An 18,777-nucleotide genomic window follows, 5' to 3' on the forward strand; every position below is an offset into this window, starting at 1 on the left:
CCTTCCTCCTCTCTCTTTTACCGCAGGCTAGAGTGGAGTCTAGATCTGGAGGCTCTAGTACTTCTAGTAAATCTAGGTCTAGGAAATGCTGTCAATGTGGGATTAAACTTTCCTCTTCTTATGCAAAATCTTTATGCCAGACTTGCATAGATGCTGTCATTTCTTCAGAGTCCTCTTCTATCCTTAAAAATGTTCTAAAGACGGTTAAGAAGGATATGTCAATTGCATTTGAAAGATTTAGGGAATCCATGCAGCCCGCAAATTTGGAGGCCGTTCCCGGTCCCTCCTCAGTTCCGGAGGTTCCCAGGAGCAGTCTGCCTCAAGGGGATCCGGAGATGCCTATAGATCCGTTGGGATCAGCTGTGGGGGAGGAGGAGGAGGAGGAGGAAGATTTAGAAGGTAGAGAGGACTTCTCTGACATTGAGGAGGGGGAGAATGTTAATTCAGACTTGGAATCTGATGAGGATTTAGGGAAAGCAGCCAGGTTTCTCTTTAACACGGAGGAAACTAACGAGTTGTTAAAGGCTGTTTACTCCACTGAGCAGATCCCGGAGATACAACGGGAGTTATCAGCTCAGGATCAAGTTTATTCAGGTCTGTCTCAGCAGACGGGACGGGTTTTTCCCTTCCATCAATCTCTTAAAGATATCATTTTTTCCCAGTGGAAAGATCCTGAGAGGAAAGTCTTTATCCCTAAATCTGCTAAAAAGAAGTATCCATTTGCTGACACAGACATGGAACAGTTTACTAAATGTCCTAAGTTGGATGCGGCCTTGTCCAAGCATTCTAAGGGGGCAGACCTGTCCTTCGAGGACGCGGGGGTTTTAAGAGATGCAATGGATAAAAAGATTGATATCTTGCTCAAAAAGGCGTGGGAGTCGGCTTCTTTTGCTTTTCTCCCAGGGGTTGCGTCCACTTGCATCTCGCGGAACCTCCGGGTTTGGATGGATAACCTGCTTTCTCATGTCAAAGCTGGGTCTGATATAAACAAATACATTAAGTCCCTTCCTGTCGTTTTAAGGTCGGTTGCCTTCCTGGCTGATGCGGCAGTTGAGATTGTTCGTATTTCGGCTCGCACAACTGCTTTGGTTAACTCGGCCAGGAGGGCCCTCTGGCTGAAGACGTGGGAGGGGGACTTGATGTCTAAAAATAGACTGTGTACAATTCCATTTTCAGGCAATTTACTTTTTGGCAAAGATTTGGATGAGGTGCTTTCCAGATCTGCTGAGAAGGGAAAGCAGTTCCCGAGTAAGCGTAGAGTTTTCAAAGGGAAACCTCAGGGTGTATTCAGGAAACCAGTACAGGAGCAACCTAAACCTCAGAACCAGCAAAAGAAATGGTCCTTTCCAGCAGGTAGAGGTCGGGGAGGTTTCGCCCTTGCCAAACCCAATATTACAAAAGAAAACAAATGACTCTTTGCCAGTGGGGGGAAGACTCCAATTTTTTCTATCCCAATGGGATGCGATCAATCCAGATCCATTTATTTTAAAAATTATAAAGGAGGGATATCGACCTCAATTTTTTGTTCCGCCTCCCCCCAGGGTATTTATAAACAGTCTTCCGCGAGAGCCTACCAAAGCCAAGGGGCTACAGTTAGAGATAGAGAAGCTTGTGTTAAAGAGGGTGATTATTCCAGTTCCAATGTGTCAGGAACTTCAGGGATATTATTCCCACGTTTTTTTGGTAACCAAAGCGAACGGAGAGTTCAGGTTCATTCTGAATCTAAAGAGTCTGAACCCCTTTTTAGTTTACAAAAAGTTCAAAATGGAGAACATTTTTTCAGTAAGGTCCCTTCTTCAAGGGGAGGAATTTTTTGTATCAATCGATTTAAGAGACGCGTATCTCCACATTCCGATTGCAAAGTCCCACCAAAAATTTTTAAGATTTGCAATTCGGGTGGGGAACAAAACTTGGCATTATCAATTTCAGGCCCTGCCCTTCGGAATAGCCTCAGCACCGAGGATCTTTACCAAGGTGCTTGCAGAGGTTATGAAGATGTTAAGGCAGCAGGGAATTTCCATTGTACCTTATTTAGACGATCTGCTAATTTTTTCCAAATCTCGAGAGGAGGTCATTCTTCACAGAGATTTGGTAATTCAGAACCTGACACATTTGGGTTGGATGTTAAATTACCAGAAGTCGAATCTCAATCCAACTCAGTCCATAATCTTTTTAGGCTATGTGATAGATTCAAAAAGTCAAAGGATTTTATTGACGTCAGAGAAGGTGGTAAGGCTTCAGGAGGAGATAAGATATCTTCTTCTAGGCCAGGACAGTTCCTTAAGAGAACTCATGAGAGTTCTGGGTCTAATGACATCCTCTATTCCGGCAGTGATGTGGGCACAGTTCCACAGCCGACCGTTACAAAATTGGGTCCTAGACACCTGGGACAAAACAAGAGAATCACTGGATGTAAGGTTTCAAATCCCTCAGCTAGTAAAGCAGAGTCTGCACTGGTGGTTGGAGTCCCCAGATCTGAGGCAAGGGAGGATTTGGAGACAGGAGAATCCGATCAGGATACATACGGACGCAAGCGCCTGGGGATGGGGGGCCATGGCCATGGGTCTTCATTCTCAGGGGAGGTGGTCCAGGGCAAATGCCAGAAAATCATCCAATTTCAGGGAACTTCTGGCTGTGAAAGAGGCACTTCTGTCGTTCAAAGACATGGTTTTTCACAATCACGTTCTTGTTTTTTCAGACAACGCCACAACAATTGCGTATCTGAACAAACAGGGCGGTACGAGAGCCCAGGCACTGTTGAGGCTAGCGTCGGAGATTTTTTTCTGGGCAGAGAACAATCTTCGGTCGATTCAGGCAATTCACGTCAGGGGGGTGTTAAATTGCGAGGCGGACTTTTTGAGCCGCCACGAGATAGACCACTCAGAATGGGAATTAAATCAAGGGGTATTCGAGTGGATCACAGAGAGGATGGGGAAACCGGACGTCGATCTTTTTGCGTCGCCGAGCAATGCAAAGATTCCTCAGTTCTTTTCCGTTTACGACAGTCAGAAGTCTCTGGGGTTGGATGCCCTATCGGTTCCTTGGACTTTCAACCTCGGATACGCTTTTCCCCCTCTAAAACTAATACCACAGGTTCTGGAGAAAGTTCAGCGGGAAGGAGTAACTCTGATCCTAGTGGCACCTGCCTGGCCCAAGAGAGTGTGGTACTCTACAATTCTGAAGCTAGCAGTAGCACCTGCATTGAAACTTCCGGTCAGTCCGGATCTTTTACTGCAGGGACCTCTAGTCCATCCCAGACCGGAAATGCTCAATCTCTCAGCATGGATCCTGAAAGGGTGACTTTGAAGAGCAAGGGGGTATCAGATAAAGTAATCGATACCCTTCTAAAATGCAGAAAACCAGTTACACATGGTATCTATAGGAAGGTCTGGAGGGTGTTCTTGTCCTGGTGTTCTTCACGTCAGAGAGACAAGTCAAAAATTGGCTCTATTTTGGATTTTTTCCAGGATGGGGTGGATAAGGGTTTAGCCTTGAGCACACTTAAGGTGCAATGTTCAGCTTTATCAGTTTTACTAGATAGGTCCTTGGCACAGGAAAAGTTGATTAGAGATTTTTTCCGGGCAATCCAGAGATCAACGCCAATAAGACAAAAGGTGTTGCCCCCATGGGATCTATCCCTAGTGCTTGGAGTACTAACCAAGCCCCCCTTTGAACCAATTAATCAAATTGATTTAAAATACCTTACGCTTAAGGTGGCCTTTCTAGTGGCGATCACGTCCGCTAGGAGATTGGGTGATCTCCATGCACTCTCCATTAAAGACCCTTTTCTTTCGGTTTTTCCGGATAGGGTGGTATTAAGGTTAGATCCTATGTACTTACCCAAGGTTGCGTCGGATTTTCATAGGTCCCAAAACATTGTTCTCCCTTCCTTTTGTGACAACCCGTCCTGTGCTAAGGAGGCCGAATTCAATTGCTTAGATGTAAGAAGGGCAATTTTAGCCTATCTGGATAGGACGAGAGAGTTCAGGTGTTCTTCTCATTTATTCGTTCTTTTTATGGGGAAAAAGAAGGGTCAGCAAGCCTCTAGGCAGACAATTGCTAGGTGGATATGTGATATGATTGCTTCAGCCTACCAGATGTCTGACTCCACTCCTCCATCGAGTATCAGGGCGCATTCTACCCGTTCGATTTCCTCATCATGGGCAGAGAGAGCGGGCGCTACGGTCCAGCAGATATGCCAAGCGGCCACTTGGGCAAGTCCGTCTACTTTTGTTAAACATTATAGAGTGGACGTGCTTTCCCAGCAAGATTTGTCGTTTGGCCGGAAAGTGCTCCAGGCTGTAGTCCCTCCCTAGGTGGGTATTTACTTGGGTATCACTCAAGAGGGTATCCCGGCTGATGAATTTGAGAAAGCACCAGTTAGTCTTACCGGTAACGGTGTTTCTGTTCAGCAGCCGGGATACCGTCTACTACCCAGCCCATTCTTTTTTTCTGTCGCATTTCCTTTTGACTTTTCTTATAAGATTGGTTTCACCAGGAGGTGCGTCGCCCCTTCTACTACCTGGTGTTGGTCTTTTACTTTATATGCACTGAGGTCTGAGGGGGGTGGGAGCCGTTTTATGCTTTTTTGGCTTGTGTTTCCGCAGTGAGGGGGCGTGGCACTCACTCAAGAGGGTATCCCGGCTGCTGAACAGAAACACCGTTACCGGTAAGACTAACTGGTGCTTTTTGGAAGGTACGTGTCCCGTTACATCTGGCGTAGAAGTAACACAGCATTTCAGCAAAAGAAAGTCATGCCAACAGTAAAATATGGTGGTGGTAGTGTGATGGTCTGGGGTTGTTTTGCTGCTTCAGGACCTGGAAGGCTTGCTGTGATAGATGGAACCATGAATTCTACTGTCTACCAAAAAATCCTGAAGGAGAATGTCAGGCCATCTGTTCGTCAACTCAAGCTGAAGCGATTTTGGGTGCTGCAGCAGGACAATGACCCAAAACACACCAGCAAATCCACCTCTGAATGGCTGAAGAAAAACAAAATGAAGACTTTGGAGTGGCCTAGTCAAAGTCCTGACCTGAATCCTATTGAGATGGTGTGGCATGACCTTAAAAAGGCGGTTCATGCTAGAAAACCCTCAAATAAAGCTGAATTACAACAATTCTGCAAAGATGAGTGGGCCAAAATTCCTCCAGAGCGCTGTAAAAGACTTGTTGCACGTTATCGCAAACGCTTGATTGCAGTTATTGCTGCTAAGGGTGGCCCCAACAGTTATTAGGTTCAGGGGGCAATTTCTTTTTCACACAGAGCTATGTAGGTTTTGAGTTTTTTTTCTCACTAAATAAATAATAAAAACCATCATTTAAAAGTGCATTTTGTGTTCAGTTATGTTATCTTTGACTAATAGTTAACGGTTTTTGATGAGCAGAAACATTTAAGTGGGACAAACATGCAAAAGAATAAGAAATCAGGAAGGGGGCAAATAGTTTTTCACACCAGTGTGTGTGTGTGTATCTGTACAGTGTGCGTGTGTATATATGTGTGTGTAGTGTGTGTATAGCGTGCGTGTGTATGTATCTGTACAGTGTGCGTGTGTATATTTGTGTGTGTAGTGTGTATGTATGTATGTATGTATGTATGTATGTATAGTGTGTGTGTGTGTGTGTATATATCTACAGTGTGTGTGTATGTATATGTATATCTACAGTGTGTGTATGTATATGTACAGTGTATGTATATGTACAGTGTGTGTGTATGTATATGTACTGTGTGTGTGTGTGTGTGTCTATATGTAGATGGATGCTCCCGGGGACAGCGCAGCACCGCGAGCACCCGGAGAGGAGAGGGAGCCCTCATTCGGACCCAGAGCCTCCCTTTTCCTTAGGTAAGTATCTGAGTTATTTTTTTTTAGCAGTGGGGTTACATTGTCTTTAAGCTTTTAATGTCCTTTGAAGTCTTTTAATGTCTTTCAGTGCTTTGCGTTTGAGAGCATTTTGTTTTCTGGGCTTCTGGGGGCTTTTATTTGGTTCCTAGCTTCTTTCTTCCTTGTAATCCCGTCCTTCAAAAGATTTTACCGGTTTGTAGGCATTTTAAAGAGAACCTGTAACAAAAAAAACCAAACACTCTAGGGGATGCTTACCTCCGGAGGGGTAATTCTCAGGGTCCCAATGAGGCTTATCCGACCTCTGAAGCTTGGAGGAATCCAGCGCTGGCTCCCCCAAAACCTCCCCAAGCAGTGATATATTTACCTATCTGCGATCCAGCACAGGCGCAGTAGCGGCTCTTTCTTTGGGCTAGGCGGAAATAGCCAAACCCAATCGTATCAGCTCTACTGCGCAGGCGCAAAGGACTCACACCAGTGCAGTAGAGCGGATCGATCGGATTCGGCTATTTCCACCTTAGCGCAAATGGAGAGCCACTAGTGCACCTGTGTAGGATCGCAGTAGGTAAATATTTACCTTGCTACACTTCTGGGGGTCCCGGGGCTTGAACGGAGGAACAGAGGAGGACAGGGAAGCCTCGTTAGAATCCAGAGGCTTCCCCCTCCCGAAGCAACTACCCCCAGAGGGTTTTTTCAGTTACAGATTCTCTTTACAGAGAACCCGAGATGGCTTGTAAGAATCCTATTAGCACACAGAGGCTGGGTCTGCATATAATGCTCAGCCTCTGTTGCTATACAGTGCCCCTCCTGCGCTCTGCTGTCCCCCATAAATCAAACACCATGCTAGCAACACGCAGCGTGTCGATAGCAGGCTGTTTAACTCTGCACTGTCCCTCTCGCTGCTCCCCGCCTGCGTCCCTTCCCTCCAATCAGTGGGAGGGAAGGGGCGCAGGTGGGGAACAGCGACATAGAGGAGGTGAAGGAGCAGCGTTGAATGGCAGTGCAAATGTAAACAGCCTGCTAGCGATGCCGCTAGCACAGCGTTTGATTTATGGGGGACAGCAGAGCAGAGGGGGGGGCCTGGGGAGGAAACAGTATAGCAACAGATGCTGGGCATTATATGCAGACCCAGCCACTGTGTGCTAATAGGATTCTTACAAGCCACCTCGGGTTCTCTTTAAGGATTTTAGTGATATTTGCTGCCATTCAAGCACAATGTCCGCAACAGAAACTGACTTTGAGACACTGCATGTAGCATCTGAGACGTGACAACAGGATATACCATAATGCTTTCACGAAAGCCAGCAAATGCTGAAACATAACGCTACCATTCAAATGATATAAATTCAAAGAAGAAAAACAGTACCTGGCACCAAACGCAGCAGGGCAGACACACCAGGACTGAGACCATGGTACAGAGCATGCTCATCCAAAATCCTTGTAATCCAATCGAATTGAAGAAAAAAAGCGGGGCACCACTCCTTTAAAAGTCCCTTTATTCCGGTGGGGGAGACAGCAGGTACATGCAGTGGGGGTATCAAGTGCCTGACAGCTGTTTCGCTGGTTTAAACCAGCTTCTTCAGAGGCAGTATGTACTGCCTCTGAAGAAGCTGGTTTAAACCAGTGAAACAGCTGTCAGGCACTTGATACCCCCACTGCATGTACCTGCTGTCTCCCCCACCGGAATAAAGGGACTTTTAAAGGAGTGGTGCCCCGCTTTTTTTCTTCAATTCGATACCATTCAAATGAATGGGACAGTGCTCGATCACTTTCAAATACCACTTTTGATTGTTACCAGAATCAGCCCATGTGAACCAAGTCTAAGAAAAAAAAATGAAAATAATGTATCCTGTTTATATAAAAGTCAGAGCAAACTGAATTTTTTTTTTTTTTTTTTTCACAAACAAAGCCTTTTCTAGATTCCTCTTCACTCTGACAGCTGACAAGAATTTGAGTCGATGAAGTGTGTCTCAGACCTGTATAGAGATCTGCAGGGAGGAGCGTCTGATGAGTTGTGGGAGGTGCCAGTGTAGAAATCTGCAGAGAGGAGCAGCAGATGAGTGGTGGGAGGAGCCATTGTAGAGATCTGCAGGGAGGAGTGGCAGATGAGTTGTGGGAGGAGTCAGTGTAGAGATTTGCAGAGGAGCAGCAGATGAGTAGTGGGAGGAGCCATTGTATAGACCTGCAGGGAGAAGCAGCAGAGGAGTGGTGGGAGGAGCCAGTGTAGAGATCTGCAGGGAGGAGCAGCAGATGAGTGGTGGGAGGAGCCAGTGTAGAGATCTGCAGAGTGGGAGGAGCCAGTGTAAAGATCTGCAGAGGAGTGGTGGGAGGAGCTAGTGTAGAGCTCTGCAGGGAGGAGCAGCAGATGAGTTGTGGGAGGAGCCAGTGTAGAGATCTGCAGGGAGGAGCAGCAGGTAGAGTGGTGGGAGGAGCCATTGTAGAGCTCTGCAGGGAGGAGCAGCAGAGGAGTGGTGGGAGGAGCTAGTGTAGAGATCTGCAGGGAGGAGCAGCAGGTACAGAGTGGTGGGAGGAGCCATTGTAGAGCTCTGCAGGGAGGAGCAGCAGAGGAGTGGTGGGAGGAGCCAGTGTAGAGATTTGCAGGGAGGAGCAGCAGAGGAGTGGTGGGAGGAGCCAGTGTAGAGATCTGCAGGGAGGAGCAGCAGATACAGAGTGGTGGGAGGAGCCATTGTAGAGCTCTGCAGGGAGGAGCAGCAGAGGAGTGGTAGGAGGAGCCAGTGTAGAGATTTGCAGAGGAGCAGCAGAGTGGTGGGAGGAGCCAGTGTAAAGATTTGCAGAGAGGAGCAGCAGATGAATACTGGTGGGAGGAGCCAGTGTAGAAATCTTCAGAGGAGTGGTGGGAGGAGCCAGTGTAGAGATCTGCAGGGAGGAGCAGCAGGTACAGAGTGGTAGGAGGAGCCAGTGTAGAGCTCTGCAGGGTGGAGCAGCAGATGAGTGGTGGGAGGAGCCAGTGTAGAGATTTACAGAGAAGAGCAGCAGATGAGTGGTAGGAGGAGCCAGTGTAGAGATCTGCAGGGAGGATCAGCAGAGTGGTGGTGGGAGGAGCCAGTGTAGAACTCTGCATGGAGGATCAGCAGAGTGGTGGTGGGAGGAGCCAGTGTAGAACTGCAGGGAGGAGCAGCAGATGAGTTGTGGGAGGAGCCAGTGTAGAGATCTGCAGGGAGGAGCAGCAGGTACAGAGTGGTGGGATGAGCCAGTGTAGAGATCTGCAGAGAGGAGCAGCAGATGAGTGGTGGGAGGAGCCAGTGTAGAGATCTGCAGGGAGAAGCAGCAGGTACAGAGTGGTGGGAGGAGCCAGTGTAAAGCTCTGCAGGGAGGAGCAGCAGATGAGTGGTGGGAGGAGCCAGTGTAGAGATTTGCAGAGAGGAGCAGCAGATGAGTGGTGGGAGGAGCCAGTGTAGAGCTCTGCAGGGAGGAGCAGCAGAGTGGTGAGAGGAGCCAGTGTAGAGATCTGCAGGGAGGAGCAGCAGAGTGGTGGGAGGAGCCAGTGTTGAACTCTGCAGGGAGGAGCAGCAGATGAGTTGTGGGAGGAGCCAGTGTAGAGATCTCCAGGGAGGAGCAGCAGGTACAGAGTGGTGGGAGGAGCCAGTGTAGAGATTTGCAGGGAGGAGCAGCAGATGAGTGGTGGGAGGAGCCAGTGTAAAGATTTGCATTTGAGAAGAACAGGAGATGAGCAGTGTCAGGCCCAGTGTACACCAAAGACCTCTAGCAGATTTGCTAACGCTAGAGGTTTTTTGAAGCAGATTTCAGAGCGATTCTAGGCATGTGGAGAGAGGTTTTCTAAACATGCCTGCGTTTTTTTGGAGCGTTTTTGTGTAGCAGATTACAAATATTGTTACAGTAAAAGCTGTTACTGAACAGCTTCTGTAACAAAAACGCCTGCAAAACTGCTCTGATCTAGTGTTTTTTTCAGAGCGGTTCTCCACTTTCCTATACTTTACATTAAGGCAGAAACGCCTCAGAAATCTAAAAACTGCTGCAGCCCGGGAGTTTGCGTTTGTGGAAAAAACGAGCTGCTCTGGTGTGCACCAGCCCATTCACTTTCATTAGCCAAGCGGTTTTCCACACGTAAGCATTTTAAAAAACGCTCCAGAACCGGTGTGCACCAGCCCTTAAAGCAGGGGTCAGGAACCTTTTTGTCTGAGAGAGCCATAAATGCCACATACAGGTCCTTCTCAAAAAATTAGCATATTGTGATAAAGTTCATTATTTTCTGTAATGTACAGATAAACATTAGACTTTCACATATTTTAGATTCATTACACACAACTGAAGTAGTTCAAGCCTTTTATTGTTTTAATATTGATGATTTTGGCATACAGATCATGAAAACCCAAAATTCCTATCTCAAAAAATTAGCATATTTTACCCGACCAATAAAAGAAAAGTGTTTTTAAAACAAAAAAAAGTCAACCTTCAAATAATTATGGTCAGTTATGCCCTCAATACTTGGTCGGGAATCATTTTGCAGAAATGACTGCTTCAATGCGGCGTGGCATGAAGGCAATCAGCCTGTGACACTGCTCAGGTGTTATGGAGGCCCAGGATGCTTCGATAGCGGCCTTAAGCTCATCCAGAGTGTTGGGTCTTGCGTCTCTCAACTTTCTCTTCACAATATCCCACAGATTCTCTATGGGGTTCAGGTCAGGAGAGTTGGCAGGCCAATTGAGCACAGTAATACCATGGTCAGTAAACCATTTACCAGTGGTTTTGGCACTGTGAGCAGGTGCCAGGTCGTGCTGAAAAATGAAATCTTCATCTCCATAAAGCTTTTCAGCAGATGGAAGCATGAAGTGCTCCAAATTCTCCTGATAGCTAGCTGCATTGACCCTGCCCTTGATAAAACACAGTGGACCAACACCAGCAGCTGACATGGCACCCCAGACCATCACTGACTGTGGGTACTTGACACTGGACTTCAGGCATTTTGGCATTTCCCTCTCCCCAGTCTTCCTCCAGACTCTGGCACCTTGATTTCCAAATGACATGCAAAAGTTGCTTTCATCCGAGAAAAGTACTTTGGACCACTGAGCAACAGTCCAGCGCTGCTTCTCTGTAGCCCAGGTCAGGCGCTTCTGCCGCTGTTTCTGGTTCAAAAGTGGCTTGACCTGGGGAAGGCGGCACCTGTAGTCCATTTCCTGCACACGCCTGTACATGGTGGCTCTGGATGTTTCTACTCCAGACTCAGTCCACTGCTTCCGCAGGTCCCCCAAGGTCTGGAATCGGTCCTTCTCCACAATCTTCCTCAGGGTCCGGACACCTCTTCTCGTTGTTCAGCGGTTTCTGCCACACTTTTTCCTTCCCACAGACTTCCCACTGAGGTGCCTTGATACAGGGGGAACAGCCTATTCGTTCAGAAATTTCTTTCTGTGTCTTACCCTCTTGCTTGAGGGTGTCAATGATGGCCTTCTCCCATAATTGCGGTTTTGAGTAATGAACCAGGCTGGGAGTTTTTAAAAGCCTCAGGAATCTTTTGCAGGTGTTTAGAGTTAATTAGTTGATTCAGATGATTAGGTTAATAGCTCGTTTATAGAACCTTTTTATGATATGCTAATTTTTTGATAGGAATTTTGGTTTTTCATGAGCTGTATGCCAAAATCATCAATATTAATACAATAAAAGGCTTGAACTACTTCAGTTGTAGTGTAATGAATCTAAAATATATGAAAGTCTAATGTTTATCAGTACATTACAGAATATAATGAACTTTATCACAATATGCTAATTTTTTGAGAAGGACCTGTATTTTAAAATGTAATTCTGTGAGAGCCATACAATATGATTCAAACTGGGACAGTAGGGCTCACTTTGTAGGACGAGATCACTGCACTTTGGCCCACTAGGCTGCCTGTCAAGTGACAGGCAGCCTATTGGGCCAATCAAAGGGCGGGGATCTCATCCTACAAAGTCACTGGACCTGACAGGGTCCAGGAGTGGGACAACTGGAGCAGCCGTTCGTTTTGTTTTGGGGTAGTGCAAGTAAGTTAATGATGCATGATACAGCAGTAGTGTGCCTTCTTTGAAAATTGTCTTTGCGCTGCTACACTAAGCTGTGCTGCTTGAGCAGTGTAGCTTAGTGACTCAACCCCTACTGATTTGTATGAGAGCCAGATGCAGCCATCAAAAGAGCCACATATGGCTTCTGAGCCATAGGTTCCCTACCCCTGCCTTAAAGTGTACCTGAGATGGAGGGATATAAAAAAAAATTATACTAACCCAGGGCTTCCTCCAGCCTCCTCCAGGCTGATGGCTCCCTCGCCGTTGTCCTGATGTGAATCCTTCGCAATTCGACCTGGAAATTCCTTCAGTTGGGGGCCAGTCAGTGTAGGTGCAGTCTGGCCACGTGCACTTCCCCGTCATGCTCCTGTGGCCGGGAGCGTTCTACGTCTGCACGATTAGTAGTGCACAGGCACAGAATGCTTCCGGCGACGGGCCGTTCATGCACAATACCCCCGGCCCAAAGGACTTTCCGGGCCGAATTGTAATGATCCAGGCACCGTAGAAGGACAGTGAGGGAGCAATAAGTCTGGAGGCTGCTGGAGGAAGGTATGTATTTTTTTTTTTATTTTTTTTTTAAACATCCCTCCATCTTAGGTTCCTTTTAAAGGACACCATAATGCTGTTAAAAATGTAAAAATGGGGAGCAAGCATGTGTGGTAGGCTCTCCTCTGGCCCCCTCTGTCGCCAGAGGCCCCTCCAAAGCTCCTTCCGGGTAGGGTGGGTTGATGAGTAAGTGCTCAGGCGCTGCCCGGTGATGCGCCTTCTTGAATGCGCGCCCATGGCTGGGAGTGCTCTGCCCATATGCATGACATAGCTGTGAAGTCGTGCGCATTTGCAGCACGCTTCTGGCTGTGCAATCAAGGATGTGCATCGCCGGGCAGCGCCTGTGCACTGCTCACCGACCCTTCCTACCCAGAAGTAACTTCAGGGGGACCATTAGAACCTAAATGAGAGTGACTGAGGAGAACGGGAGGAGCGGTGGGCATGAGGAGAGCCTGCTACCCTCGTTTTTTTTACATTTTTCACAGTGCTAAGGTATTCTTTAACCACTTCGGTACCAGCAGCCTCTGCCCCCTTAAGGACCAGAGGCTGCTGGTACAGTAAACCGCTGCTTCCTGACGAATCGCCGGTCACGCCGCTCTGTCACCGCCGCAGGCTGCTCTCTCTGCCATCTCTGATGGCAGAGCGCTGTGCACCGTTCAGGAGCCGCTTTCATTGGCTCCTGACCCTGTCACTCAATGTAAGCCAATGGGAACGGCTAACATTGATTGACAGGCCCAGGAGCCAATGAAAACTGCTCCTGCCCGGCGCACAGCGCTCTGCCGTCATAGAGACGGCAGAGAGAGCAGCCTGCGGCAGGGAGAAAGCGTAACGGCAGGGACGTGTGGTAAATGGGACGTAGAGCTTACGTTCAGTCAGAACCGCAGCTCCTGACCCTGTCACTCAATGTAAGCCAATGGGAACGGCTAACATTGATTGACAGGCCCAGGAGCCAATGAAAACTGCTCCTGCCCGGCGCACAGCGCTCTGCCGTCATATAGACGGCAGAGAGAGCAGCCTGCGGCAGGGAGAAAGCGTAACGGCAGGGACGTGTGGTGAATGGGGACGTAGAGCTTACGTTCAGTCAGAACCGCAGCACCACCTGCTCGACGTAGAGTTGAACTACGTCGGTCCGCAAGAAGTTAAGGACACATAGGGCCTGATTCACAAAGCGGTGCTAACCCAGTTAGCACGCCTAAAAGACTTTAGGCGTGATAACCATTGCACCACGCTGGTGAAAAGCCATTTTAGGCGTGAGAAGTTTAGGCGTGATAAGTTTAGATAAGTTTAGATCGCGCGCAAAGTCCAGCACGCAAAGCAGCGCCATTAAACTCTATGCGAAGTGCACCAGACTTTGCTAGCGCAAAACTTTTGATCAGCTGTGCACTGCGGTGCTAACCCAGTTGGTGTTATCACGCCTAAACTTATCATGCCTAAACTTATCATGCCGTAACTGAGTAGGCGTGATAAAGGGCTTTTCACCAGCGTGCTAACTGTTAGCACCGCTTTGTGAATCAAGCCCATAATCTGCCTGCAGCATTTATGATAGATAAGTTAGTGAAACACTAAATAAAAATATATTGCTGTAGATGAGATGAGAATTAATTGCTTCAGCAGATGGTAGTAGCAGTAGAGCAGTGTACTGTGTAAACCATCTCGATTCAAAAACTTTTTGCTTTCAGCAGATGGGAGAGTGTGCTAGTTAGTGTACAGGGAATTCGTTTTCTTCTCATACTTTGGTGAAATATGAAAGTTATTTCTCTCGATTTGTGTCATCCTCCTGATGATGGTCATGTTTTTTACAGAGCCTCCTCCTGTTCTGCGCAAACATTCAGGATGTGGTTGCATCAGGTAAGCAGTAGTAATTATTACATCTACAGTTACATTTCCAAAAGTTAGTCACTGTCAGGCCCGGATTTACCTCGCAGGAGCCTACAGGCACAGATGTCCTGACAACCTAGACTTTGCCCTCCATGAACCTACAAACTCTCGCTGACTCGCACCGCAAGTGTGCTGGCCGGCCCAGCTGTCACTACTCCCTTACTTCCCTTGCCTGTCATAACTACAGGTAGGTGTCCCTTAGCATTAGGTTAGGTAGCTAGAGGAACCTCAATATTAACCACTTTCCCCCCAGCCGTACGGATTTCTCCGTCCCTTTTTCCATCCTTTCACCACCAGGGACGGAGAAATCCGTACTTCCCGCGCTCTCGCCGCTGCCCGCGCTCCCGCTCGCTCATGCGCGCACTCCCGCTCGCATGCACGCCGCCGCCCGCTCGCCCGGAGATCAATGAACGGGAAAATCCATTCCCGTTTGTTGATCTAAGCCCCGCAATGATCCGCTGCTTCTACGAGAAGCAGCGCGATCATTGTGAAGAAAAAAAAAAAGTTCCCAGCCTCATAGTACTTCCTACAAGCGTCTTTCCGGACGCTTGCAGGTCGCATAAACAAAATGTTACTGTGCCCATCTTGTGGCCAAATAGTAAAACTACACCCTAAAGCATTTTTCACATCCAAATACACTACTTTTACACAAAAAATTAACTCGTTACCTCCCACACTCCCCATTTTTTTATTTATTTTTTTTGTAATTAAAAAAAAATAAAAAAATGTACAATTAAAAAAAATACATAAATAGTTACCTTAGGGACTGAACTTTTTAAATATTTATGTCAAGAGGGTATAACACTGTTACTTTATAAACTATGGGCTTGTAATTAGGGATGGACGCAAAACTGAAAATTATGCACCTTTATTTCCAAATAAAATATTGGCGCCAAACATTGTGATAGGGACATAATTTAAACGGTTTTATAACCGGGACAAATGGGCAAATACATTTCATGGGTTTTAATTACAGTAGCATGCATTATTTAAAAACTATAATGGCCGAAAACTGAAAAATAATGAATTTTTTCCCACATTTTTCCTATTTTCCCATTAAAACACATTTAGAATAAAATAATTCTTGGCATAATGTCTCACCTAAAGAAAGCCTAATTGGTGGCGGAAAAAACAAGATCTAGTTCATTTCATTGTGATAAGTAATGATAAAGTTATAGACCAATGAATGGAAGGAGCGCTGAAAGGTGAAAATTGCTCTGGTGTTCAAGGGGTAAAACCTCTCAGTGGTGAAGTGGTTAAAGCGGAACTGAAGTTAGATTTAAAACAAAAAGTTTCACTTACCTGGAGCTTCTACAAGCCCCCAGCAGCCGTCCTGTCCCGCGCCGGTCCTCAACGAGCCTCCGTTCTCCCGCCGCCACTCTGTTCCTCGACTTGTAAGTAGAGGCCAGCACAGCCCTGCCAAGCATATCTTTTTTACCATGCAAGCTCAAATTAGTACTTCACACCTTAGAGGAGCTCACAATCTAATTCTGCCATAGTCTGCTGTCCTACTGTATTATTATTATTATTATTATTATTATTATTATTATGTATATAGCACTGACATCTTCTGCAGCACATTACAGAGTACATAGTCATGTCACTGACTGTCCTCAGAGGAGCTCACACTCTAATCCTACCATAGTCCTAGCCTAATGCCCTACCATATTATTATTATTATGTATTTATATAGCACTGACATCTTCTGCAGCACATTACAGAGTACATAGTCATGTCACTGACTGTCCTCAGAGGAGCTCACACTCTAATCCTACCATAGTCATAATCTAATGTCCTACCATATTATTATTATGTATTTATATAGCACTGACATCTTCTGCAGCACATTACAGAGTACATAGACATGTCACTGACTGTCCTCAGAGGAGCTCACACTCTAATCCTACCATAGTCATAGTCTAATGTCCTACCATATTATTATTATGTATTTATATAGCACTGACATCTTCTGCAGCACCTTATAGAGTACATAGTCATGTCACTGACTGTCCTCAGAGGAGCTCACACTCTAATCCTACCATAGTCATAGTCTAATGTCCTACCATATTATTATTATGTATTTATATAGCACTGACATCTTCTGCAGCACATTACAGAGTACATAGTCATGTCACTGACTGTCCTCAGAGGAGCTCACACTCTAATCCTACCATAGTCATAGTCTAATGTCCTACCATATTATTATTATGTATTTATATAGCTCTGACATCTCCTGCAGCATATTACAGAATACATAGTCATGTCACTGACTGTCCTCAGAGGAGCTTCAGTGTTCTCCCTAGGCTATTTTAGCCGGGTGCTCCACCCGGCTAGATTTGGTGACCACCCGGCTGTCATCAGCTCACCTCCTCACCTCCTTCTATGCTGTAAGCAGAGTTGCCCTGCATTTTGATCTCAACCCACCCGGCTACTATTTCATGCCACCCGGCTGGAAAAAAATCCTGGGGAGAACACTGAGCTTACAATCCAGGGCTGGATTTACCATAAGGCAGTGTAGACACGTGCCTATAGGCGCCTCATGATGGAAAGGTGGCTCACTACCCTCCCCGGACGCCTTCTGCCTCCTTCCCTCCCTCCTTCCCTATGCAGAGTCCTGCTGAGAGTGTAGATTAGAGGTTACTCAGTCAGCTCTCTGCATTCCACTGATGAGATCTCCCTGTAGTTGGGGCACCTCTAGATACTTAATACTGAGGGTACTTCTGGCTACCTAATGCTAAGAGGCACCTGTAGCTACCTATCATGGGCAGGGGAAGTATGGGAGAAGTGACGGTTTATGGTGCAGTTCAGCAGGTATTTGTAGGTGCATGGAGGGTGGAGTCTAGGGTGCCAGGACATCTGTGCCTATAGGCTCCTGTGAGGAAAATCCGGGCCTGTCACAATCTACAGGTATAATCTCCTACAAACATAGTCTAATGTCCTTATAACAGACTTAGGTCTCCTTCACATCAGAACTGGGGTTGGAGAACGCTCAACGCATACGTTTTGTTGTATGCGTTTTAATGAGATTTGATATGCGTTGCACTGCAGTGAGTGTGCCTTTTCAATGCGTTGCAGCACATAGGAAAACCCAGGTAATTGTATTTTCTTTTTTAGTTTTTAAATTTCTACTACGTTCCTCTGTTGCATTCTGGGATTTTATGCCTGCGTTGAAAACGTTTTTAAAACGTGCATAGCTTGTGCTTTACATTGAGTAACATTGTAACGCTTATCACTAGCGTCGGACGAAAAACAGCTCCCGGGTGCATCGTACCGCACCGCACCAAAACGCAGCGTAATATGTGAAAGCTAAAATGAGTCTATGGACTTTCTTTTTACCTTGGGTAACGCAAACTTTAGCCGTTGCGTCAAAACGCTCAAAATCTGCGCAGATGTGAAAGAGCCCTAAGCATTATGACCAAAAGACTGAAAATACTTTGAATACATTTTTTAGTGAGCTCTCGTACTACATGAAAGTGTCAAGATTGTACTATCAAGCTTGTTTGGTGTATGCCCAACTTAAGGGAGAACCAATTAGCCTATATGCATTTCTTTGGGCAGAGATGCTCAAATACGAACTTTGGGTGAATCCAGATAGTTCTATCCGGATTTTACCCAAATACCTGGGCGGAGGGTGTCAATTTTACCTGTCTGACGATTTCTTCGGTTCCGTCCCTCGGCGCCTCCCACAATGCGTTCCTCCTTCCGGGTTGAAGGAGGAAGTGTTTGTACTCACGTGACGCGCGTGGAACGCATCGTGGGAGGCGCCGAGGGACGGACCGAAGAAGACGTCAGACAGGTAAGATTGACCCCCCCACCCACCCCGCACGGGTAACTGGGTGATATCCGGATAGCAACTATCCGGATATCACCCAAAGTTCGGATTTGAGCATCACTGTCTTTGGGATGTGGGAGGAAAACAGAGTGCCCGAAGAAAGCCCATGCAAGTGTTGAGTGTGTGTGTGTGTGTGTGCGCGCGTGCATCCAGTGAAAATTGCAAAATGCGTTGCAAAGTTGCACTTGTAATTGTAATTTGTAGTCTGTCTTAGCCCAGACTTGTAACTGGGGACTCGGTGTGCAAGGGTAGAGTGCTGTCAACTAACTATGGGGTAGATTCACTAAAGGAGGCCATACATGGTACAATTTTTCATTTTTTTTTATTAGATAATTTAGTTCGATTATTCCGTTAGATCGAATATAAATTTTTTTCCAGCATGTCCAATCAGATTTTTCTCGAAAAAACGGGATAATCGTTCGAATTTCTTGATCGGCAAAAAAAATATTTTTGACTTTCATTCGATTCGATCATTTAGATCGAATAAACGGGAAAATTGAACGTTTTTATTGTATAGTGTATGGGCACCATCAAGCTAACGCACTCAAGCAGTTGCGGTTAAACCAGCAAGCGCGGTGTCCTGTCAGCATAGCGTGCGCTCTTTAGTTACACATGATCCTTTGAAGTGCTGCACGTTGTAATGGTAGTGCAACAGGACCCCATGCTTGC

The 18,777-nt window shown here is 46.5% G+C and overlaps 1 protein-coding gene across 2 annotated transcripts in view; it reads left to right on the top strand.

The window, feature by feature from the left end:
- The window catches only part of LOC137547423 (V-set domain containing T-cell activation inhibitor 1-like), a 92,135-nt gene that overhangs the window by 20,779 nt on the left and 52,579 nt on the right, over positions 1-18,777 (top strand). For both annotated transcript variants that reach the window (XM_068271003.1, XM_068271002.1), the window contains exon 3: positions 14,201-14,246. In XM_068271003.1, the coding sequence (XP_068127104.1) occupies positions 14,201-14,246 (46 nt within the window). The remainder of the gene's footprint in view (positions 1-14,200; positions 14,247-18,777) is intronic.

This window comes from Hyperolius riggenbachi, chromosome 2 (assembly GCF_040937935.1).
Source record: "Hyperolius riggenbachi isolate aHypRig1 chromosome 2, aHypRig1.pri, whole genome shotgun sequence".
In the NCBI taxonomy this organism is placed as follows: domain Eukaryota; kingdom Metazoa; phylum Chordata; class Amphibia; order Anura; family Hyperoliidae; genus Hyperolius; species Hyperolius riggenbachi.